The sequence below is a fragment of the Trematomus bernacchii genome, unplaced genomic scaffold (assembly GCF_902827165.1).
Source record: "Trematomus bernacchii unplaced genomic scaffold, fTreBer1.1, whole genome shotgun sequence".
NCBI classification, from domain to species: Eukaryota; Metazoa; Chordata; class Actinopteri; order Perciformes; family Nototheniidae; genus Trematomus; species Trematomus bernacchii.
Genome location: NW_022987477.1, coordinates 2,210,833 through 2,236,246, shown reverse-complemented (window position 1 = coordinate 2,236,246; position 25,414 = coordinate 2,210,833). Strand labels below are relative to the sequence as shown.

The 25,414-nt window shown below is 41.9% G+C and overlaps 1 protein-coding gene across 1 annotated transcript in view; it reads left to right on the top strand.

Moving 5' to 3' along the window:
- ctdspla (CTD (carboxy-terminal domain, RNA polymerase II, polypeptide A) small phosphatase-like a) overlaps positions 1–25,071 on the top strand; it is a 29,474-nt gene extending 4,403 nt beyond the window's left edge. The window contains exons 2-7 of the mRNA XM_034146108.1: positions 12,162–12,328; positions 16,699–16,800; positions 21,217–21,273; positions 22,336–22,428; positions 22,898–23,083; positions 24,041–25,071. Of these exons, the coding sequence (XP_034001999.1) occupies positions 12,162–12,328; positions 16,699–16,800; positions 21,217–21,273; positions 22,336–22,428; positions 22,898–23,083; positions 24,041–24,166 (731 nt within the window). The 3' untranslated portion in view covers positions 24,167–25,071. The remainder of the gene's footprint in view (positions 1–12,161; positions 12,329–16,698; positions 16,801–21,216; positions 21,274–22,335; positions 22,429–22,897; positions 23,084–24,040) is intronic.
- The last annotated feature ends 343 nt before the right edge of the window (positions 25,072–25,414 follow it).

Here is a 25,414-nt window from a genome sequence, read left to right as displayed (position 1 = left end):
AGCTCAAGGCTGCAACAAGACATTGTCACAGAACCATTAACCTTTTAAAACCAGTGGTCAAAGTACTCTGTCTGTCCTACTACTTCATGTGAATGTCGCCTATGATGATGAGATATTTAATTTCAGTGGAAGCATTGACGAGGAGGAGCAGCACCAGGCACTGGGATTTATGTGTACAAATTACATGTTTAAACGATTCCCTCAAAAGCTTGTTGGTTAGAAAATATTTGCATTCCCAGAAAGAAAACGAGGGGGGAAAGAAATACAGAAGCTGTAATTATATATTAATCTGGAGAAAAGCCGGTGATTTCATGCACACTTGGCTTTTGAGGTTGATTCCTGGAAAACGCGGCTGTACATTAATAACGTGTTTATGATGTGTGGACCACACCGGCAGGAGTGTGTGGAACACAGTTTGCTCGGGGAGCTACTGTGAGTTTTGGCTGCCATAATGTCCCTGGCACAACCTGCTACTCTGCTGTGTACAGCTTTTTACTGTCATTCAAGTGCACGGTAGAGGAGAGTTACGATCTTTTACTGAGCCATAGGTGGCGCAGATTTCTTAGATACATTTTGAGCATACAGTCTGTCATTCACAAGCCTTCCACCTCTTTAGAGAAATGCATTGAATTGCAGTGAAGCCAATATTCAGTGCACCATTTTAACTGAAAGACAGGAGGCTGAACTCTGAATTGCTGGTCCTTATTACAGATGTATGAGCCTATTTCAGCCAATGCTGCTCAGAAAAGCTGATTATCTGCACCTCCAGGGAGTGTTAAGGCCCAGACACACCGGGCCGATTTCGGCCGTCGATAGATGTCTGGCCGTCGATGTGCGTCGTGTCGCCCTACTCAGATTGGTGTGTCCCGCACCGTCGTGTCTTTTCGGCCGTGCCGACACCTTTTTGGCCGAAAACCGCAATCGGCCAAAGGCTTTCGGTCAAATAAATCACTCTGATTGGCTGTTCAGCTAGCGAATCAGTGCATGAGAAGCGAAACGGAAGTGAGGGACCCAAACAAACGATTAAGAAGGCACACACATTGTTTTTCATTTTCATCTCAGCTGGACGCAAGAGTTTATTTTTCATCATCGCGATCTGGAATGAAGAAACCGAAGACCAACGCACACGCTACTTGTTGTTTGTTTATATCACTTAGTCTGTTCTTCTTCTCTCGGTGCATCACCCAGGTTGCGGTCGAATAGTCCATTTAGCTTAGGAACCTTCCTAACGGAGTGAAATGACCCGGAAGTCCCTCAGTGGCAGCCATGATAAGTGCCGTTCGAATTCTCTAAATTAAAAGGAAAGGAGGTTTCAAACTTCCTTTATAACCTCCTTTAGCTTAGGAACCACTGGACCTCCCTAACCGAAAGGAGAGGAGAAAATGCTGCCCCACAATGCCTTGCGGCCGCCGCATTTGTCGTCACACAACAGTCGGCCGTTCACGGAAACAACCGATTATGAACGAGAAATTATATCATGAAAGTTACGGTGCTTATTAAGCATTTTAAAACGTATGTGGTAAGTTGCCAAAGTGCTTTGTTTTGAACGTTCATCAGTATTATAATCAAAAAGAGAAATATGAACGTTAGTTTTTACTGACATTATTGTGTGGATTTACATGCCTGAAGTGGAAGTTGGGGGATTGTATTAATTGATGTCTGTTATATTCATTCAGTCCCTTAACAAGAGGCAATGGAATGTTTTTACAGCTGTAAGTAACAAATTATTGTTTTGTTGTTGTTGTTTGGCGTTGTTAGTAACCACAGTGGACTCACCAGCACTGCATTTCACATTGTGTATGAGCTCATGGACAGTTAATCACCAGTTGTGGCTCCCTTAGGTGTCAAGCTTTTGTATACAATTGGAAAGAAGGCCTAACAATCATAGTTTATGTCCATATCTCTCCCACATGTTGTCTTTTTTGGGGCAGTTTGAGAAGAAATAGTGTTTTAGGCTACTACTGTTTTTGGAAACTGAAATTCTGTAAGGAGATGAGAATTAAAAGAATAGTTTGACATTTTGAGTAACATCTTTATTCATTTTCTTGCCAAGTGTGAGCTGAGTAAACATTAAGCTAAACAGCCAGCATACAGTTAGCTTAGCTTAGCCAAAGATTTAAAACAAGAGTATTATCCGTTGGCTTTGTCCAAGGGTAAACCAAAAAACTCCTACCACCTCTAAAACTCACTTAATAACATGTATTTCTTGTTTAATCTGTACAGAAACTAAAGTATAAAAACAACCAAGCTGCTTTCCTATGTTTATGCTAACTTAAGCTAACTTTCTGCGCATGCAGGGACATCATTCGACGAACTCGAAACCAATACAGATATATCTTCATTAAAATGTTAATATATTTCATTACAATTACACAATTACACTGCTGTTAGCTCAATTTTGAATGTTTATAGTTTTTAAAGAATCAAAATATCTTTAAATGTATGCCATCAGTGAGCTAGCTTAGTTAGCGGCCCTTTTAGCTTCGGCCTTTCTTGTGCACTTCTTCAGTGCTGGACTCTGATCCTGACAATTCATTATAAAAATGTCAAATGTGTTTTTATTAAGTGTAATAATGGCCAGCAGAGATTTCATTCCCCGAGACAATGAGGGTTATCTTTTGTGACACAGAATGCATTAAGTAAGATTCATGTCAGATTTTCACATCCTCTCTCAATAAAGATTTTAGTTATAAAATCAGCTCTTAATTAGGAGTCGGCCTGTAAAGATCTATGGGTTGTGAGACACAGTCAAGGAGAAATGCAATCGCTCTGCAATCCGTCCCTGGAGAAGCCACAGGGAGAAAAAATAGTGTGGGTTGTCTCTTTCTTCACTCCTACACTGGCTGACTGTGAATACTTAAACCATCACTCAGAGAGAGTTCACATCACTGCTGCTCTGAAGTCTGTGCTGACATCCAGTTTATTACAGAGCTTTAACATCCTTATACTTGCTCATAAATATTGCAGTTGATATGCTGCCCTTGTCCTGTGGATCCCGCAGAACCACAGGACTCTGATCCAGCTCTAGTGTTGTTGTCCTGCTGCTGTAAATACTCACAGTGCTTTTATTTACTCACTGAAAATAGTCCCACAGAAATGCAATATTCTCTTGTGCTTGAGTCATGTAGCTAAAGATTGATATTGTTTGCAGCAACCAATAGGCTTTTGGTACAGGCAGGGTTGGGTGACAATATTTAAAAATGGACTAAAACATAGTTTGTTTTGGTCTTTTCAAAGGTTTGTGGAAAGTAGTAGTGTGTAGGCGCCCTAGAATTGTTAAAAGGAAATTCAATTTTATTATATTTTTTGGACATGTAAGTCCTCAAAGTAACTTTTCAAAGTCACAGTTTAAGAATGTCCTTGCTGTTCTGATGATTGGCTGGTTTGTTTTATTTGGCATGGATTTTATCAGAGTAATACCCTTCTTTCTTTACACTTGTTACCACAATTAGTATGCATTTTATTTGACTTATTTATTTCGGTTTGTATTCATATACATTCATTCCTCTTCTTATCTAATGCCTTGTTATTGGCCAGATTCAATTAATGTGTGTTTCTGTTCCTGCTGTACATCAGACACTCGACATGTCTCTGCTTTAGGTGAAGTATTTCAGTTGGATGTTGTTTTTCTTAGCCTCTTTTTGGACTATATGTTTGACGGCATTGTGTGAAATATTTTACGTTTGAATGTTGCCTCACACACTGCGGTTTGCTAGTTTTGGAGCCAACTCTCCCCTTAAGAGACTATTACGATTCCAAGTGAATTCTTTATAAAAATGACATTCTGCCAAGTCAACCTCCATCTTGTGAGCATCATAATGTAATTTATATTGATTGTAATGAAAAAATATAGAATTTAGTGCAGGACAACAGAAGAACCCCATCCATACTAAGCATCTTGTGTCAATTCTCTGCTTTTAGCATAATGTACTGCAGCTGGCAGTGACTCTCAACTCTTCAAAACTCGCCTAATGGAGTACAGAAGACAAACGACTGAGTCTCTACCGCTGCATGTTTGTCGTGCCTCGATTTAAACGCGCAGCATTGTTGCGGGATTGCATCACTCAGGCCTTTCCTGTATATCTTGACACATCGGCATTCAACGGCCGTGAATGAGAGAGGGTTATTATGAATGCTCCAAAAGTCACAATCCCTTCAGAGGGAAAATGACCGCCTGCCACACAGTCACAGCAGCCTGGATGCTGCCTGTTCCTGTGGAGCGAGGACCGGATTAATTGAGCATCCATCCAGCCAAACGGACGTTGTCAAAACAGATCAATACCATCAGAGAAAGGTAGGGGTCACGGAGGAAGGAGTGGAGGTGTGTGTGTGTGTGTCAGGAGAGGGCAACAGTATGGTGTGTGTGTCTCCCTGACTCTGACAAGCGATGGCCTTTCTGCATGTTTTGCCCTCGTCTGGATGGCATTCATCACCAGTAATTGGCTATCTAAAAAGGGAGATCATGTTTCCTCCGTAATGATTTTCTGTCACCCATCCTGAATTAAGCTGCGTGCCAGTTTGTCAGATATTTGACAGAAGAGCATAAAAGGGTTATACATTTTTAAACAGATGAGTGTGTATGCAGGCGGTGGAGAGAAAGCATTATTTGCTCCTCCCCGGAGAAACTGTTTAGCAGTGAATCTCAAGGGACACTAAGTAGGACATGCTGTGCGTGGAAATGTAGAGATGAACGCCTCTCAGAAAGCAGAGGCATGGGAAACTGAAGCAGCAATACACACACACACACACACACACACACACACACACACACACACACACACACACACAAATACATGACCTACTTGTCAGCTTCCTTTCCATTCATAGTGAGCAGCGTTTTAATGAATCTGATGAAGCCAACTGAAGAAAAACATAAAAACAATTTGTTGTTATGTTGCCTGCTACGTTTTGGTGCTTCCCTATTTGACAATTAAACTTAAAGGGGAATTTCAGTGAAAACAGAGTCTGAAATATGATACAATATGATGATGTCATCAGGGTTTTTTGTAGTTTTTTGAAGGGTCCATATTATGCTTTCATTTTCAGAAACTCCATCTGTAGGGATCACAGGGGTTTGAGTCTTTATTCTGCTGATTGCATTGTGGGAAATGTAGGATCCTGTGTTTTTTTGCCCTACGTTAGACCTCGGGTGTTTCTCAATGTCGAGGACGCTTGCTTGGACATGTCTTCCGAGTAATTTGCTTCAGAAGCGAGGCAAGAATCCTTCCTCGCCTCGGAAAATGAAGAATTGTGGAACAGGCTAACAGGTGTGCGTCATATGCGAGGCCCCGCCTTAAACGGAGCGCGATTTCCGCCAAAGATTTGGGGAAATTGGTCCGTGCGCAAAGCATTGTGGGGATTTTAAGACCGCGGAGTCTACACATGTGCAGCCTCGACATTTCTCGCTACGAAGTACGCTGGCCTCGGTAGAATTCCAAGTAAGCTGGATATTTGAACAGTCCTTCGGCGGCACTTGATGACGTGGTATGCTTGAAATAGTGGCTCTGGAGCAGCTTTACTCGAGATTGAGAAACACCCCTCGTCTGCTTCACTTTTGACAATTCAATCTTATCTGTCCCTTGTAAGTTCCTGAATTTGATTGAAATCAAGACTAAATTCTTGGAGTTCTCCTTTAAATTCCACTCTTACTCCAAATTGGATCGACTTTCAACATCAATTTTCCAGCTGCCTGGACAGCATCTCTGGGGCACGTCTATATTCAAGAGAAGCCTGAAGACAGGACTTTAATTTCATCTGACATTAGCATTTTTACAACCGACAGGCAAAGAGGGTTTCCCATCAGCCACTGAGCCTCTGGCATTCAGGGCACAGTTGTAGATGAGCGTATAAAAAAAGATATATTAATAAAAAACTGCCGCAGCCAAACAAAGTGGGCTGTGTTGCTGCCGGTTGCGTAACTCCTCAGAACAGTCCTCATTATTTCTCCCGGAGCTCTCAGTGGGTTAATTCCCCGGCGCTTGTCATCTCCTTCATTACGCCGAGCGCTCGAGAGGCAGCAGTCCTCTTCCTCCCCGGGGGGGTGCAGGCAGGCGCCCACATCTCTGTGAAACTGAAGCAGGGCCCCCACTTCTCTGTGTCAGAGATTTAATACCCTGCAGTTCAACATGCAGTGCCAAACGAGTGGTTTATCAATCTCAGCAAATCAAATCAAACTTCATTTATATACACAAAGGTTACTCAAAGTGCTTCACTAACCATCTCCCCCTTCCCAGGTAATAACCAGGGGTAACACATAGCTTTGTGATTAAAAATAACACTTAATACAAACACATTTATAAAAGAGATGGGTCTTGAGTTTGCTCTTAACGCTCTCTGCTGTCCTCAGTCTTCACCGTGTCTTCTGAGTGAATGTCAGTTACATAAACTCATGTGTGATGCATATAAATATATATATATATATATATATATATATATATATATATATATATCATCCTGGATAAGTAGGGAAATAAAGCCAGAGGGGCATCGGAGGGTCATCAGCTGGGACCGTGTGTACCTGGCCTCCACAGCCTGTAATGGGCACCCCGGCCTCAGCTGTCTGTGGGGGAGTCAGGAGGCTTAATGGGAGTTTATTTTATCATACTGGGCTATTATTGCCTCACATATAAGCCACCGAAAAGCTTGGTACAGTGAACACACACACACACACACACACACACACACACACACACACACACACACACAGGCTGAAATGTCAGCACATCTGATGCTACCTTACTCCACTCAGCTGTGTGTGTGTGTGTGTGTGTGTGTGTGTGTGTGTGTGTGTGTGTGTGTGTGTGTGTGTGTGTGTGTGTGTGTGTGTGTGTGTGTGTGTGTGTGTGTGTGTGTGTGTGGTGTGTGTGTGGTGTGTGTGTGTGTGTGTGTGTGTGTGTGTGTGTGTGTGTGTGTGTGTGTGTGTGTGTGTGTGTGTGTGTGTGTGTGTGTGTGTGGTGTGTGTGTGTGTGTGTGTGTGTGTGTGTGTGTGTGAGCAGACACATGTCACAGTGTATTGTGAAGCAGCTGCTCTTTGGTGTAAATATTGTTTTGGATGCCAGCCTGTTGTAATTACCATCTCTCTCTCTCTCGGGTGGAAACAATCAATCTGTGTGTTGGGATGGCACTGAAAGGCTGATTTGGCTGCTTTCTCTCAATATTTCTTTTACATACAGTACTAAACAAATGATTAACTGTAAAACTAGAAGACTAAATAATAAGGAAATTCTTGATATGCTAACATGCCTATACTAATAGTACTTACAATGCTTTGTTTACGACGTTAACCATCTTCGTTAAACAATCAATCTAATAGTTGAGATTTTTCAGAACCAAAGTGATGGACTGACATTTGCTATATTTAGACTTTAATCAAACAGAACTATCCCTTTGAAGATGACATACATTTTCCTACATGTAAAACAACAAAGAGATAATTAAAAAAATTGTCAAGAGAAGAGTGAATGTAGCAATTTAGATGCAATTAAGAAGTGTTTTCTATTCTTAGCTTCTTCCCAGTTGGAGGTAATACTGCAGGGATTCCTAACACAATGTTATTCTGCTGACACAGAGCTCCCCACTGCTTGTTCTTCGGGCTTCAGGCTCATAGTGTCGGTGTTTCTGAGTACAATAATGGTGTTTTTTAACGTAACTGTATGGGCTACGGTAAACATGTTATCCCTGACTCCCAAAGCCTGAGCCATAGACTGCTGCTTCCACTTTTTAATGCAAAACCCCATGTCAAAATCTCAGTGATCAGAAAGATGATCTAAAAACCCTGCCCACTGTGGCTTGAGGTGATGACGGGTCATTTGTCACTGCTGGTGTTTTCTTACTATCATCACATGTCAGGAAGCTTGTTTTCCTCCGCTGAAACAGAGATGGAAATCCCTTCGGCTCCCGGCTGTTTTATTTTCGGTGTATGTTAAGTACCCGGCTGTGCCATTTTAAACCAGGCTGTTTTCCATCTGAATTATTTAGGATGCTCCTTCTCATGGACCGTTCTCACGTTCACCTTCATGCCCCCCGGGTACTGCACACATTACCTGCCTGGCTGGTCAACCTGCTGGAGTACAGGCACTACCAATACAAATACATTATTATTATTATTACGATATTATTGTGCACACAGCTTACCTTTATTTATTGAGTGCCTTTCATACAAGAATGCAGCCAAAGGTGCCACATAAAATCAGCAGAAACAAATAGACAATTTGTGCAAGTATGAAAAAGTGACTATAAAAACATAATTGCACGGTTTAAAATATATCATGTCTGCTCACTACAGCCAACCAGGAAGAGAGGATGCTACAAAAAATGCTTAAGTTAAAGTCTATTTGGATATAAAGTTATATGATTATTGATTCGCTTTTATTTAGCTGAAAGTAATTATTTTCTCATGGCCTTTTAGTAAATGTTACGAGGTCCATTGATGTGTGTTTCAACCTTTAAATCTGACCATATTTCTGCTCACAATCAAATAAATCCTGTTTAAAAGTAGGAAAATGAGACCTAAGTTGTAATAAACCTGATGCTGCTCTGCTGCCTTACTTCTGGCTGCAGAGGGACACATGTCCTGATATAAACCTCGGAGCCTTCCTCCAGCAGCTCAACCTAAACCTTCTGGTCGTATTTTAAACGTGGCATGTTGTCTTTTGACTTTATGTGTTTTTAAAGCTACAGTAAAGGGAGGCCACCTCCAGAGTCTTGAGCTAAGCCGGGGGGGATCACATTCCCTCTCGGAGCCTGGCATTAGTCCACGCTGTGGGTCACGGGGTGATAATCTCTTCCTGTCAGGAATGCCGAGAATTTCCTGCGTTTTCTCCCTCTTCCGGCCGTGTTCGTGGTTGAACATGTGACTCAGAGAGAGAGCCTACTGTATCACTGTTACCTAACGCTCAGCAGGCCATAAAGGGACGTCTTTTTGCAGCTCTCACATCAAGGGAATATGCTGATCAAATGAAGTGTATTCAGAGGGGAAAGGATTCTGCACCTGCTCTGAGGAGGCTGCAGCTCGGCCTCATATCGGAGCTTTTGTTACATAAAACCACTCGCATGCAACCAGGGCTGTGAGGAAAATGTGTTCAGTTAGAATTACAAGTTACCTGTAATCGAATCTGAGTATCAAACCTGCCTTTCATGAAGCATATTCAGGCAGTACACCAACAGTGCAATATGTATCCTGATTACGTAATACATGTAATCCGTTACTCCCCAAGCCTGCATGCAACACCCTGCTTTGATATCAGTGTGTTTGATCCCTAATTAAAGCCTCAGTTCATTCCTGGGTGTTTTAGTTATTTGACAGACCGTGCAGCCTCTTGGATTCGGTGCACTCTAACCTTTGGGCCGTTATTCTCAGAGCATTACTATGCAAGGCGAGCCGACTCCATTCACATTCCTGAGCAAGGACGTTGAAGGGAAAAAAAAGTTTGTGTGTGAAGTATGCAGTTGTGTGTGTGTGTGTGTGTGTGTGTGTGTGTGTGTGTGTGTGTGTGGTGTGTGTGTGTGTGTGTGTGTGTGTGTGTGTGTGTGTGTGTGTGTGTGTGTGTGTGTGTGTGTGTGTGTGTGTGGTGTGTGTGTGTGTGTGTGTGTGTGTGTGTGTGTGTGTGTGTGTGTGTGTGTGTGTGTGTGTGGCGATGTTGTTTGTGTCGTGGGGAGAAAGGAAGGCTCTGTTTGGGTGGTGGTGCAGGAGGGGGTGGAGTAAGAATGAGACCCAAGTATAGGCTGTCTCGCCACAGTGACTCTCCCCACCCATCGGACTCTCTCTCCCCCCTTCTCTCTCCCCACTCGGTCCCGCTCCAGCTCTCCCACCTGCTTTCATTCGGAGTTAGCGGACCAGGGCGGGAAAATGTAGATGTTCTCAAAATGGAGGAGCGGAGCATGACATCAAAGAGTTTGAGGAAACTTTAAAGAGAGTGAGGGTTCCTCCAAACTGGAAAAGTACTAAAAAGGTGCACTCACTAAAATCTAAATTGGTTTTACTTGTCCTCTTCTTTAAAGGTCACCTATTATACAAAATCCACTTGTCCATGTCTCTTCTACATCAACATGTGTCCCCTCTTCTTCATGTCTCTTCTTCATCAACATGTGTCCCCTCTTCTTCATGTCTCTTCTTCATCAACATGTGTCCCCTCTGTGTAAAGAGACTCTGAAAGTTTCAGGAACAAAGATTCTCTCTCTTTTTGTCCTGATCCATTTCTATAAAAACCTGTCTGAAAATGAGCTGATCAGATTTTGGCCACTTTATGATGTCATAACGATGTTTTGTCTTGTGTAACCATTAGCCAATCAGCAACCAAGGTAACCCCCCCCCCACCTTATCACCTGAATCTCCTCCTAGAGCACCATTGTGTTCTTTTTAACCAAATATCTCTCAGAGGGGCGTGGGGAGGGGCTCCTTATTTTCATCTAAAGTAACAGGCAGAGAATCAGCACTTTGGAAACAAGGCTGTACAAAATATACATTTTTCGTACCACTTTCTAATATATTCCTAAGTAATAAACATATGCACTTGTTCCCAACAGTGAGTGCATCGAGTCCACAGAGCAGCACATCTCCTTCAATCCTCTCTCAGACAGGCAGTGTGTTCAGAACCTATAGCAGCGTTTGTTTACCCAAGCTGCTCGGGCTGTGGACTACAAAGACCTGAGAGAAGAAAGAAGTCGAACCACCACGGTCTGTCAGATCCAGCCGGAGACGCCTGAGGAAAGTTTCAAGATCTGAAGTCTCAAGTGTGGCTAACTGTGTCACACGGCTGCATGAACACGTTAACAAGACGCCAGCAAGAGGGACACCAAAAAAAATAAGAAGATGGTTCTGCAGTCAGCCTGTGGACAGACTTCAAAGTCCTGCACAGATTTGGGATCTCCATGCTGAGAACTCACCTTTCAAGCAATTAAAGTGGCAGGATTTCCACTCCAGGAACACCTCGGGATATGTCTGATTTCAGCCTTTGTGCCCACATTTCTATTTTTATCCAGACAGAACATTTAAATTATAATCCATGATAGAAAATGAATAACTGCAGACCCTTTGAGCCGGATGGTTTCTGCTCCGCCAGTGTGAAAGTAGGCCATGGGCTTCAGAGACAGTGAAGGAGGCATGATGTAACCAGGGACCTATACACACTGTGTGTGTGTGTGTGTGTGTGTGTGTGTGTGTGTGTGTGTGTGTGTGTGTGTGTGTGTGGTGTGTGTGTGTGTGTGTGGGTGTGTGTGTGTGTGTGTGGTGTGTGTGTGTGTGTGTGTGTGTGTGTGTGTGTGTGTGTGTGTGTGTGTGTGTGTGTGTGTGTGTGTGTGTGTGTGTGGTGTGTGTGTGTGTGTGTGTGTGGTGTGTGTGTGTGTGTGTGTGTGTGTGTGTGTGGTGTGTGTGTGTGTGTTTTCTCCTCAGAGCTTTGCAGCAGTATTCCCAAACATGTGAATATAGCTGTCTGTTCAAAGAACTGGGTTTGTTTCCAAAATATAGGTTAGAATTTGCATTTAATTTGAAATCATTTTTCTCTTTCATTGTCATTTTTTCTGCCGCTTTCTCTCCCATATTTGATATTACTCTTGCTCTTGACGTTAATTAAGCGGCCTGGCTTCCCACAGGCCTCTGGTGAAGGCTATTTTTGTCCCTGCGCTCCCTCGCTGTGTTGCAGCACAAACTGTACATCTCAGCCGCTTTCTGTCACCATGATGCGATGATGCGTGTGAAACACAGTCTGTCTGACAACCAGCCGTCACACGGAGCATCGGACATTACACAGACTTTGAAATAGGCAGGGTAAAGTTTATTTGATTGTCCTTTTGCATAATTACTCTCGTTCTCTCAATTACTCTCTCCTCAAGGTAAAGTCTAGATGATTTCAAGGTTGAAGTGCATGTGATTCAGAGAGCGTTTTAATTAATGTAACAGCTTCTCAGCAGGTGGCATTGCTGGGAAATGGCACCGAGTCAAGACATCGTGTTATTAATGGCATTTAACACCTTAAAAAGTCAAATTGGGAGACATTTTAGCCTTTGCAGAACATGTACGTGCACAGGAGCCTATACAACACACTACAGGAGAGGGAACACCCAGAAAAGCGTAACAAGGCTCTTTGAAATAAGTGTTTCTGGTATTGCTGAAACGTTGTCTAAATGCAGATAACCTCACTGTCTCTTCTCCTTATCTCTTCCAGTCTCCCAGTCCAACAGCAGCCTGAAGAAGCATCGCAGCCGGAGCATCTTCAGCCCCTTCTTCTGCTGCTTCCGAAACTACAATGACTACCACGCGGACCCCCCACCCTCCAACAACAAGACCCTGTCCCTGCCCCCGCCGCCCGAGGAGAACGGCAGTCCTCCCAAGGTGAAGCGCCGTGTATTACTTGATGTTTTATGACAGCAGAGATCCAGTGATTTGTTTGAGAGCTTGTCAGGGGTTTGCTTTCTCCTGCAGAGAGCCGAGGCTGAGCTCCCTCCACAACATTTTTCCAGCTGCTTCAAACCCGATGAACCGAGAGCTTGTTTACCATCGGCTGCTTGAAAAATACGGGCTGGCTTCCCATCTCGCATTCTTCGATATCTGCCCACGCACACACGCTGAATAACACACACACTGTAGACACACTCGCTCTTACCATGACAACACTTGTACTGCTTTTAATCCCCCATAAAGTGGGCCCTATGTGTGTGTGTGTGTGTGTGTGTGTGTGTTTGATGGATTGCTGGGCACCTACGCCTCCCCCTCTCCTCACACACACTCTGACCAGTGTAGTGAGGATGTGTGAAGCGGGAAAAGGCGCCAAAAGCCTCCGCAAACACATCGCTCTGAAGGTACAGAGGGCTATAAATGGAGCACATTTCCACTACCTGTAAACAGTGGGGTGAAGTAACTAAGTCGATTTACTCAAGTACTGTACTTAAGTACAATTTTGAGAAACTTCTACTTCTACTCCACTACAATTCAGAGGTAAATGGTGTACTTTGACTCCACTACATGTATTTAATACCTTTAGTTACTTTACAGATGTTGATGAATGATGTGAAATATAACCAAGTGTTAAATCAGACTTTAGTTCCACCTGGAGTAAATCCACAAGCTACCCTGCAGTATACAAAGTCATTCAAACTAGCTGCACCTTTACCAGCTTTGAGAACACTTTCATGATCAATCATTATAAAACATATCATATATATTATTCTGAAATGGACCAATCTGCACAATGACTACTTTTACTGTCGCTACTTTCACTATATTTTGATGAGAATACTTTTCTACTTTCACTTGAGGAACATTTTGAATGCAGGACTTTTACTGTAACAGAGTATTCCTACACTCTGGTACTTCTACTTTTACTCAAGTACAATATCTGAGTACTTCTACTTTTACTCAAGTACAAAATCTGAGTACTTCTACTTTTACTCAAGTGCAAAATCTGAGTACTTCTACTTTTACTCAAGAACAAGATCTGAGTACTTCTACTTTTACTCAAGAACAAGATCTGAGTACTTCTACTTTTACTCAAGCACAAAATCTGAGTACTTCTACTTTTACTCAAGTACAAGATCAGAATACTTCTACTTTTACTCAAGCACAAGATCTGAATACTTCTACTTTTCCTCAAGCACAAGATCTGAGTACTTCTACTTTTACTCAAGTGCAAGATCTGAATACTTCTACTTTTCCTCAAGCACAAGATCTGAGTACTTCTACTTTTCCTCAAGCACAAGATCTGAGTCCTTCTACTTTTCCTCAAGAACAAGATCTGAGTACTTCTACTTTTCCTCAAGCACAAGATGAGCTCCCATTAATTCAGAGTGAACCTAGCGAACCTCTCCATAAAAAGCCTTGTTATTGTGATGTTGGACCGGCTCCCAGCAGTGTACTGTTTCTGGATTTCTGGCCAGCCGTGTTTGTTACTATGGCAGCTCTGTTTGTTTTTCAGCAACTCGTTCTCACTTTCTCTCCCTCTGCTGCTTCTTCTTCTTTCTTTCTGCCTGCACATTTGATCAGAATATACATGTTTTTACATTCCCTTTTCTGTTTTCTCCACCCAATATTTTCCTCCATTTTCTCTCTTGTTTGTTTTCTCCAGTGTGACCAAGTCCAGGTCATCCCCCTCCCCGGTGTATGTATTATTATTATCTTTCATTCTTCTTCATCTCGCTGTGCTTCATCATGTGTAGCAGCATGTGGTGTTGCCATCTTTCTACAGCAATCATAACCCATTTATTATCATATGATTTATCTGTGCCTTTGTGTGTGTGGTCATTTCTCCCTGGAACAGAACATTGATTTGTTTCCTTATTAGATTCAATTCATTGAAGACCTTTACCGCTGCAGAACGGCTCTTAAAACACTTGATTAAATGAAGTATTACATTGTGATTATGCACTAAATGAAGTCCTGTCCGTCCATCAGAAGGGCGGCTCCAATGATTTGTACTCCATCGGTTATTTTCTCTCTTTGTTTGTGCTGAAGCTGCGATTCATTTAGCTATTTTGGAATCTGCGCGGTTGCCTGCGGTTCACTGTAATTTAGGATATTCACACTCTCAGCGTGCCGCATCGCAGCCAAGCTTTAAACTACACCTCCCAGCAGACAGGAAGTGCATGTGGCGAGGAGGTCTGCTCTTTGTGTTCAGGGTCAGAGGACTGCTGAGGAGACTCAAATACCTCGAACCGCCATGGAAGAAAACACGTCTGTGTGTTTATTATAACAGACGGGTTAAAAACAACACAGAAGCAGACGAACAAGACATCTCTGCAAGCTGTTGTTTTGTTATCTCGCTGCAAAAATATCATCAATACCACGTCGAATAGCACCAAAAACAGAAATATAGACACTCCTTCCCTGCTTAGCATTCATATATATCCTCAAATTAAACCCCATATTAAATCCAGAGCTAAATCCCAGGTCAAATGTACGTTAAAGAGTCTTGAGCATAAAATGTAAGGGTGTAATGAACACCTATTTGTTAAATTAGATTACTCCAATTCCTAATATACTGCCCATATAATCCCTGAATCTCAAAGACACTTGGATAGAAATGTTTTCCATATTCTTTCATGATGAGAATTTTACAAAAACACACAAAATAAACTAGCATTGAAACATATGCATTGCTTTCTTTTGTCCTGGTTTCGAAGTAGTATAAATATTGCCGTCATTTACAGTAAGCTGCTTTTTTCTGTAAAATCAATTGTCAAATACAAATGTAGTTTATTATTGAAATTAATTTGAAATATTGCGTTTGGCCTATATTGCCTATTTTCTAGGCTAAACACCTTTACGTCCAACAGACAAAGGTGTTTTCCAGCATCTGTGTTTTACATGTCTCTGCTTCAAGGTGATCAATTAAATGATTTCCAATCAATAGGTTTGGTGCTCTAGCTAGCATAATCACTTTGGGATAGCGCCCCCTGGCTGCAGGTGAAGGTCTCATTTATCACGGTGAAAATGTCTCGGTCATTCTCTCTCTGCTCAACCTGCATGTGTAAATCAAATTCATCACGGACCTGACGGGGCGTCCTTCATTGACCTTGCTCACGGGGAATTCTTCCCATGATGCATCAGTGTGCAGTCCCGGGATAAGACATGATAAATACAGGCCACGCAAAAATGCAGATACATGCAGAAAATGGCTGGCAGCACATTAGTGAGCGTAGGTGAGAGTCCTTGCTCTTCACCTCTATTTAGTGGTGTGTGTGTGTGTGTGTGTGTGTGTGTGTGTGTGTGTGTGTGTGTGTGTGTGTGTGTGTGTGTGTGTGTGTGTGTGTGTGTGTGTGTGTGTGTGTGTGTGTGTGTGTGTGTGTGTGTGTGTGTGTGTGTGTGTGTGTGTGGTGTGTGTGTGTGTGTGTGTGTGTGTGTGTGTGTGTGTGTGTGTGTGTGTGTGTGTGTGTGTGTGTGTGTGTTGTGTGTGTGTGTGTGTGTGTGTGTGTGTGTGTGTGTGTGTGTCTGTGTGAGAGTGTGTGTGTGCCCCCCATGGCAGCACCATCTGCCTGTCTGACTGTAACCACAGACTGCTTGGCAGAGGACACAAGTGTGGCTCTTTTTTCCCCCTGACCCTGAAGGCAGCACAGTCACATGTGAGCGATGTCAATATGACGTAAAACAGGGGAGATCAGCAGGGACTCGAACAGAAAAACACACAGAGGAACATAAGAAAATGTGTTATTATTATATTACCAGCAGGACATGTAGGGTATCTATCTATCTATCTATCTATCTATCTATCTATCTATCTATCTATCTATCTATCTATCTATCTATCTATCTATCTATCTATCTATCTATCTATCTATCTATCTATCTATCTATCTATTAACTAATTAACTGCATGGTTTTCGTCGTCCCTGTAGTCAGCTTTTGTAGATTTGACCCACCTAGAGTGGCCTTAATCATAATTCACAATTTATGAATGATCTGGCATATTGAATAACAAATGCTTTACTGATAAATTCATTATAAATTGTGGATAGATTCTTGTAGATAAACAAATACCGCCCCCCCTTTCTACAGCTCATTTATTCTGTTAAATGTTTATTAAGTGATTCCCCCGAGGCAGCCATCTCCCACACTGAGCCATCATCACACCCTCAGTATGAGTGTGTGTGAGCGTAATTTGCAATATGTTCCCGCTAATGAACCTCTGTTTACACACTATATTAAAACCTGTGTGTGTGTGTGTGTGTGTGTGTGTGTGTGTGTGTGTGTGTGTGTGTGTGTCTCTGCAGCCTCCAGCCAAGTCCCTGCTGCCGGAGGTCAGTAAAGCTGACAACGGCAAAAACTGTGTGGTGATCGACCTCGATGAGACCCTGGTCCACAGCTCCTTCAAGGTATTTCACCACTCACACACACACACATAAACACACACTTTGAGTTAACAGGCTCTTGTGGTTTTAGTCGTGTCGTGCTGTTATTCCACACCCTGAGAGGGATAATAGGATTATACAGAAATAAATCCCGGAGATGCCATCCTTTGCTGTAAATGTGGGCGCGGTGGCATCGTAACAATTAGCATGAGGTCTAGCATCACTGAAGTACACACAGGAAAGATGTCGGTAAGCACATTATTGCAACGGTGAAGACACGGTACGTTCAGTATTAGAAAAGCTAGGTTTGAAGAATAGCAGACCCATTTTTAGCAGGCTTCCTGATATTTATAAGACAGGTGAAAAATTATGGAGCCATATTTACTCCTCTGCCGACACACCTGGTGACCCACTTCAGCTCTGCCTCACCACCAGCTGATCCTGTAGCGTGTGTGTGTGTGTGTGTGTGTGTGTGTGTGTGTGTGTGTGTGTCTCTTTGTCCTCAGCATGAGAGGTGTGCTACAGCAGCTCAAGGTGAAGCTGAAGTGTGTGAGCACTAGTTTTACCGAGCAGTGAAGGGAAACTATTTGTTTATTGAAAGAACTGCAGAGAAAACACATCTGCACATGACTGGGAATTAATTTGCTGTGGAAAGAGAACATTCTACACACACTGCACTGGACCCACCCATTACAGTCACACGCCAGCAGTACGAGGCCACACACACACACACACACACACACACACACACACGCACACACACACACACACACACACTCTCAGCCACACACACACAAGGGTGTGCCTTGAATGACTGCGGGATGAATTTCGCAGAAGTCCTGGTTCTGATAATCTGAAGGCTTTTTATTTTCCTTCCCCTGACAAAACAAGTCAGAAACTCACACAGAAACCGCCTTTTTTATCCTTTTTGAGGAAACTCAGTTGCACACTATATATTTAGCCAGTCAAAATGCATTTAGCTCAGAGATCAGTTTGAAATGGATTCAGGCGAGAGAGAGAGAGGGAAACGGAAGCGACAAGCACGTTCGCCTTTTCAGTTTCCATTCAAACGCCTGCAGGATTTCCTGTAGATTGTTTATTTCTAGATGTAATTATGAACAAAAGAATCCAAAAAACGACATCTCGGATAAGACCATTAGTGCGGAGAAAGAAGCAGAACTGACAGGGGACATGTCACATAGTGCACAGATGGACTAAAAATGAAATGTTACATCACATATAATTGATCCAGTATGCTATGGATGAAAAGATCATTCCTTGGCCTGCTTCGGGATTAGATGCAGTGTGTGTTGGATGTGTGAAAATGGCTGGATATACAGTATATGATTATAATAAAAGGAAGGGACATTTATTTGAGACTCGTCCAACCGCTGAACCAATGTTACAAAATGTCTCAAGAGGCTTATTTGCAGTTTAAGGCTTTATATTTTCTGCTGTGAGCATTAAACACGGCTGAATTTCTTCCAAACAAATCCATTGAAGCACTCGTCATCTCGTAAACATCTGTATGAGATCTCTGATTCTGCGTTGACTCACTCTTGCATCACCAAAACATCTGTTGTACAGTAAAACCATTGTTCCACTTTATCCAGATATGTGATATAGAACAGATGAAACAGGTGATGAGTGTCGGGTCAAAGTGTGCGTGTTCTTACAGCAAACACCCCCTCTGCTGGGCAGCACTGAACTGTAGCTGTAATGCATTATATTCACACATACAGCACAACCATGAGGCATGTGGGAAGGGTTATATTCAATCACAGCTGGTTTAGAGTTAACTTTAAAAAGGCCACGCTTAAAATGTATACACGTTACTTTAATTCCTTCTGAATAACCTCATGATTACACATGGTCTGATTTAAAAACAACAACAACAAAAAGGGACATTAGCTGTCTGTGCAAACGAACATAACAATGAAAAAATATACAGATAGTATAGACAACCTTATAAATGTCCAGGAAAAATATATTAAATAGACAATTAAATAATTACATGAATAAAAATGTGAAATAAATATGCCGTGGATGAGTAAACGTCATAACTACACCAAACATATTATATATACATTTTCATTGCATTAACAGTGTGTATTGTCAGGAATTATAAATACAGACAGAAGATATTTATTTTAGTAACTAGACTCCAGCTAGTTAAGTCTAACTAAAGCCAAATTAGTTAGTTAGCTAATTTACTGACTATTTCTGACCCGTTTTTCGTAATTGTAATAATAATCTAGATGCTCCGACATCTCAATGATTATATATTTTAAAGGGGACCTATCATGCAAAATGCACTTTTGTACGTCTTTTCTACATGAATATGTGTCCCCGGTGTTCCAGGGAACTCACCAAGTGTCAGAAAACACAACCCTCTCTATTTTCCTCCATACCCAAATCTCTAAAAAAGGGGCTGCAACGGATCTGATAAAAACTGATCCAGATTTGAACACTGTCCTGACGTCAGGACGGTGGCGCTACGGCTATTGGGCCAACTCCACCAATCAGGAGGAGACAGCCACGGCCATTGCCGTTCGAAAGCGCTGGAGACGCTGTAGTACATATGCCAGGCCAGTAGGTGGTGCTGTTCTCACTGAATCAACCCTTGCAAAAACAGAGCTAAAAAATGTCAAATTGAGCAAAATGAGGCATGGCTAAAATGCATGATCTGTTTGGTATTTTGAAAAAAAAAAAGTATAAATATGCCTTTTATAGGTATGGTCCTACACTATATTAATCAAATATAGCATGATAGGTCCACTTTAAATAAAGTTGTCGCTAAAGTTGAGTTTTATGCTCATATTGTCCGAACATTTGGTTTTATCTGAAAATAATAACGCTTTTTTTGAGGGCGAGGTTGAAAAATATTCACCGTGCAACTTAGCTTTAGAGTTTTTAAAGCAGGATTGTAAATGAGTAAAATATATTCTTATCAGTGGATGAATTATAGTGTATTAATTTCATTAAATTAAACTTTTAGAAAATCCTCTACTTGTTTTGTGTGCTAAAAACGATCCAAACAGGTGAGAGCAGCTTCCTTTGTGCTTCTAAAACACATATCTCTGAGCTTCCTGTCTCATCTCTCCCTCTCTCTTCTGGATTTGACACCGGCGTGCCTCCCACCTTTTCCTTTCATCCTCTTCTTTACGCCCTCCACTTCCATCCGCCCACAGCCCTCCGGCATCCATCTCCCTCCTCCACCTCTCGCACCTCTCCTCTCCCCTTTCCTGGCTTTTAAAGATGACACAAGTCGGCACTCTGTTCGTGTTCACGTCTGTCATCGTGCTCAGGTTCCTCCACGGAGTCTCTTCTGGTTTCTGTTCAACAACAAAGGAAACCACATTATGTAAAACCTTCCCAGAGCATTTCACCTTTCTCTATATGTCTTTTATCAGAAATGTGGGCATGTGGTTTAGCTGTTGTCATCTGCAATCTACCAATTTATATAATCACCATTTAATTTCGTCTTAATTTACATTATCTAATTTCATATTCTGTTCTTGTACATATCATATTCTATAGAGAGGCGAAGTCCCGCCCTTCTACTTCCGCCCGATGGGACCTTATTTCGGAAAAATTATGTATTGAAGTCAATGGAGAGAGAAAGATTATCTCTCGATCCCGTTTGAATTGTGCCACGAATTACACATACTATGTTTGTCAATTTAAAAGATAATTTCCATGTCAAAAAAGTCACAGTTTGTCGTAAAACTGTTGAAATAAAAGACTATGAAAAATACGCAACTAGAAAGACTACAAATCCCAGAGTCCCGGTCCCGCATGCTGGCTCTTAGGAACCGACTAACTCCCCTTGTGTGTATGCACAGCTCTCAACATGCCCAGACTTGGAGTGATTTTCACCTCTTTTAATACTTTCCGCCTCATTCTGAAAGAAAGAAGTGAAATGTGCCAACGTGACGGCCGTCTTGGTGTGTGGTGCGAGACGGGAGATGTAGTTCATTGAGCGGTTTCACACAAACAAATGTGTTACTTCACAGTTTTACGACACATTTTTATTTTTTTGACTTGCAAAATTATCTTTTAAATTGACAAACATCATATGTGTAATTCGTGGCACAATTCAAACGGGATCGAACGATAATCTTTCTCTCCCCATTGACTTCAATGACTACATAATTTTTCCGAAATAAGATCCCATGGAGCTCCCCCGGAAAGGGAGGGACTTCGCCTCTCTATGGACATGTATATAGACTTTTTGCACTACTTTTCATTTAGTATTTTATTATATATGTTGCATTGTTGGAGGAGCTCAGGTCAGAAGCATTTCATTGCCATTTCTACACTGTAGCTTTGTGCAAATGACAATAACACCTTTGAATCTTGAATCTTAGCGGTTTCCCTGGCAAATTGTGCTATTTAGACAATGTTTGAGTCCTTTCTCCTTGTCTTGTCTTCCCGCAGCCCATCAGCAATGCCGACTTCATCGTCCCGGTGGAGATTGATGGCACCGTTCATCAGGTAATGCTGCTCAGATAGGAAGGACTCCCAGAAGTGGACCTAAATAAAACAACATGTATTACTTTGCAAGATCTCCCCTGGAAGCTGTGGCTCCATTTTATTCCCTTTACTGTTTTATTATTCTCTTTTATCTCACAGCTAAAAAATAAGAATTGGGACAGCTCAACACTCCTTTCTGAATGTATTCAATGTATTCTCTGTGTCTTTGCTCGCTGTACAGACAGATAAATGTGTCACCGCGTAAATAAATGTCAGTAAAGAAGAACCAGAGGCACTGATACACCTGCAGACGTGTTGGTTTCCTGTTTTAAGGTGTATTTCCTGCGTGCGTCTGGACTGTAGCTGTGACCGGGTTCAAGTAATCCAGGATAGGCTTTCTCTATCTGTTTCGGCCTATTCTTGATTACTTGCACTTGGGGGCAGCAGCTAACCGCTTGAGACCCACTGAAGAGGAAGAAGACAAGCAGAAATAGCAGATATGATCGAGTAGAAATGTGTGTGTGGTTTGGTATTGTTTGAAAAATGTTTTATCCTCTCATGCCGGTCAGATCCTTGCATGTATCTCATTTTCAAAGTCTATACATTTACAGGACTTTTTGCTGCGGATATGACTGCACACAGTTCCTTTATTCCCCTAGCAACAGTCTGTTCTTCTTAGCAACGCTCTGTTCTCCCTAGCAACGGTCTGTTAGCGAAAATTGACAACCTCTGGAATGTCCGAATTGACCAATCAGAATAGTGATTGTAATCATAACTTGTTGCTAGAATATCCCGCTGTCCCTATGTATGTTTCCATTTTTGTTAATAATGTAAATTCTGCTTTATTCTGTTAATGAACTCAATTTCTATTAGACAAATAACATATTTGACTTCAGGGTCAAAACGAAGAATGTAATTAGTTAAAAAAAAAAAAAAATTATAAACCATAAATAACAGCTTTTCCCATTAAGTATACTAGGAATCAGTTCATGAGCACTTGGGTGAGACTGATTTGGTAATCTTTCCTGACATTTGATTGTGCTCGGTAATCAACAGTTGTTCATTTGTGTGTCTCTGTTCCAGGTGTACGTGCTGAAGAGGCCCCACGTGGACGAGTTCCTCCAGAAGATGGGGGATCTCTTTGAATGCGTCCTCTTCACAGCGAGCTTAGCCAAGGTTCGTGTCGTGACTTCCTTCCTTGTTTTTCTATCAAGCCACTAGACGCCTTAAACAGACATTTTTTACTTGTTTTGTTTCCTTTATATTACTTAAAAGAGTTGCTTGGCCTCCGATGGTTTTTAGATGATGTTATGCGATGTGTTAGCTCAAAATAAAATAACAAACATTTACACATGCAACAAAGAAAATAAGGCTTATATAACTTGATAACTTAAAGGGTAATCGGACGGTTAAAAACTGTACCTCGACGGTGTCTTTCTGACAGGTCGCCCATCACTGTCACTTTAGAGGAGGCGCCGTGGGAATTGTAGTCTTTTATAGTGTGTTGACTACAGACGTCACAATTAGGTGGCCTTTCTTATAAAAACAAAATACTGGCTGTAACAGTTCGTTTGTTTGACACTTAAGATGACGAAGAGATTTACACAGATCATATTAACCTGATGTTCTGTTGTTCTCCTGTCAGTACGCTGACCCTGTGGCGGACCTCCTGGATCAGTGGGGGGTGTTTCGCGCCCGGCTCTTCAGGGAATCCTGTGTTTTCCACAGAGGAAACTACGTCAAAGACCTCAGCCGGCTGGGCCGAGAGATCAGCAAAGTCATCATCGTAGACAACTCACCTGCCTCCTACATCTTCCACCCTGAGAACGCAGTGAGTGAAACTGCTGTGTGTACTTCTCGAGCATAGTGACATCACTGTGTAACACTCTCGCTTCTATTGGCTAGCGCTCCAACACATTGTACGTGATTGGCTAAGGGGCGGGACATCTCTAAGCGGTTGACCAATCATAACAGAGACAATCAGAGCAGACTGGGCTCTGGTTTCAGACAGAGGGTGAAAAGAGGTGCTGCAGCTAAAATAAAGAGATTTTTGAACATTTAAAGGAGGGGTATGTCATTTATTTCAGAAACACTTGTTGTTATATTCCATGGAATGCTCTTAACATCCCGATAGCAATGAATATATTAAATGCTTTGACAATAAATACATAAAAAAAGGTCATCTGTGGAAGCCGTAGCGCTGTAAAAAGCACGACCAATCATCTGAGCCGGGCAGGCTAAAATAACTGGATGGCCTACCTGCCTGTCAGCCTTCCATCTCGTGCACAAACTTATCTCGTGCCCTCATTGGTCATGTGCGCGTTCGTGTGTGTTGGAGGAGGGGCTCTGTAAGGAAGTCTGAAGGAAGAAGCAGATTTTTTTCGGCTGCGTAGTTTCAAATTCTAGCGCACTCGAGCTGGTTTCTCCAAAATGACATACCCCACCTTTAAGCATGGAAACATGTCACAGTATAGACACTATATGAACCTGAGAATTAGCATAATATGTCCTCTTTTAAGTTAGCTAATGATGGTGAATCCTTATATCTGCGTGTCGTTGTCAGTTTTATTCAGAGCTGTTGTTTTAGGAACAGCTTGGCGCCGCAGGCAGTGTTCCCAGTTGTATGAGATTTCTCTCCTCTGTGGGGAAGTTTCTCAGTGGAGCTGCTGCCACTCTTCGTGCCTTTGATGCAGTTTCCTCATTAATTATTTACCCAAAACTCGCACCACTTAAAAAGCAGCTGAGTTTATTCCCTTCAAACTAATGAAATGTGTGTTCCTCTCCGCAGGTTCCAGTGCAGTCGTGGTTTGACGACTTGACGGACACGGAGCTGCTGGACCTGATTCCTCAGTTTGAGGGTTTAGCAAAGGAGGAGGACGTTTACAGTTTGTTACAGAGCGTGAGGAACAGGTAGCAGACGGCAGATCTAGCTGGACTTTCAACCCTCGGCTACTCTCCTCTTATTGTGGCTCTGAATCTGAGGACTTCATGCGCTCTTTCCACTGAAATCAAGACACAGCCGCTGTAGGGAGTCTCTCCATCTCTGGATCCTTTGTACAGGACTGACAAAAGATTATATCACTGTATGTACATACTATATGTTTCTAAGCAAGACATGCATAAAGTAATTTTTCTATCAGATCGCGGAGGTTTTACTATCCTGTCAAGTAATATTTTAGTTACCAAAAATTAGACAGAACCAAGAGTTTTTGTTGGAGGATGGGTGACCTTTTTTTGTTCTTGTGTTGAGCTGTGCTATGCAGGCCGTTGTTTCTCGTCTGACCTTTCATTCAAACTGTGATTTCTCTTCTCTTACAGAATGAAGTGCCTTCATTACTGTGCTGGTTTTGTTGTGTCAGGTGATGGGGTGCACATTTTTATGCTGCGTATTTACTCAAGTCTCCAATTGCGTATTAGCTAAATCTTGAATTGAAAATAAGTCTTTGTTAATTGTCATTTAATCTGAGAAAAAAAAAGAAGAAATTGGAGAAATGTATAGCCTGTTAGAGCTCTTTGAGTTTAGTGGCATTGAATTGTTAAATTTACCAAAGATTTCTACAATTCAATGTGATTTATGACTGAATGACGTCATTTGATTCTTGACAGTGACTGTAAATTGAAAAAATTAACCTTGAAAAAAAAAACGTTGTGACATCACCGTCCAACAATACATGTAAAACGTTGAGGAAAATATAAGAATTAGCTTAGAATAAATGAAATTCTATTTATTGGGGTAAACGAGGGTTTGGGGCATTGTAAAGACTGCTGTTGAAATCGTACTGTACAACATTATTAAAGTTGCAAGTTTGCACAATCTCAGTTTGGTGTAATGACTTATAAACCTTACAGTTGCAATATTTATATGGTTGTATCGACATAATGACTGAATGTAAATTGTGAAATTAATGTAGCTCCAGCGTGATGCATACAAAAAAACAACCAACTGTTTGCTAACAATTTTGACCAATTTTAAAGAGATAATATATCAATGTTGTGTTTACGGGCTTGTTTCTGCTGCCCCCTAGTGGCTCGAAAATCAGATGAATATTAAGGGCCGTTTTTCTTTTCTGTTTGAAATATATTTTGTGATTCTAAGGGTGCTTTTATTTAAGATACAGTGTTGAAAATGGGGAAATAGAGGGTACAAAAACCTATATAACAC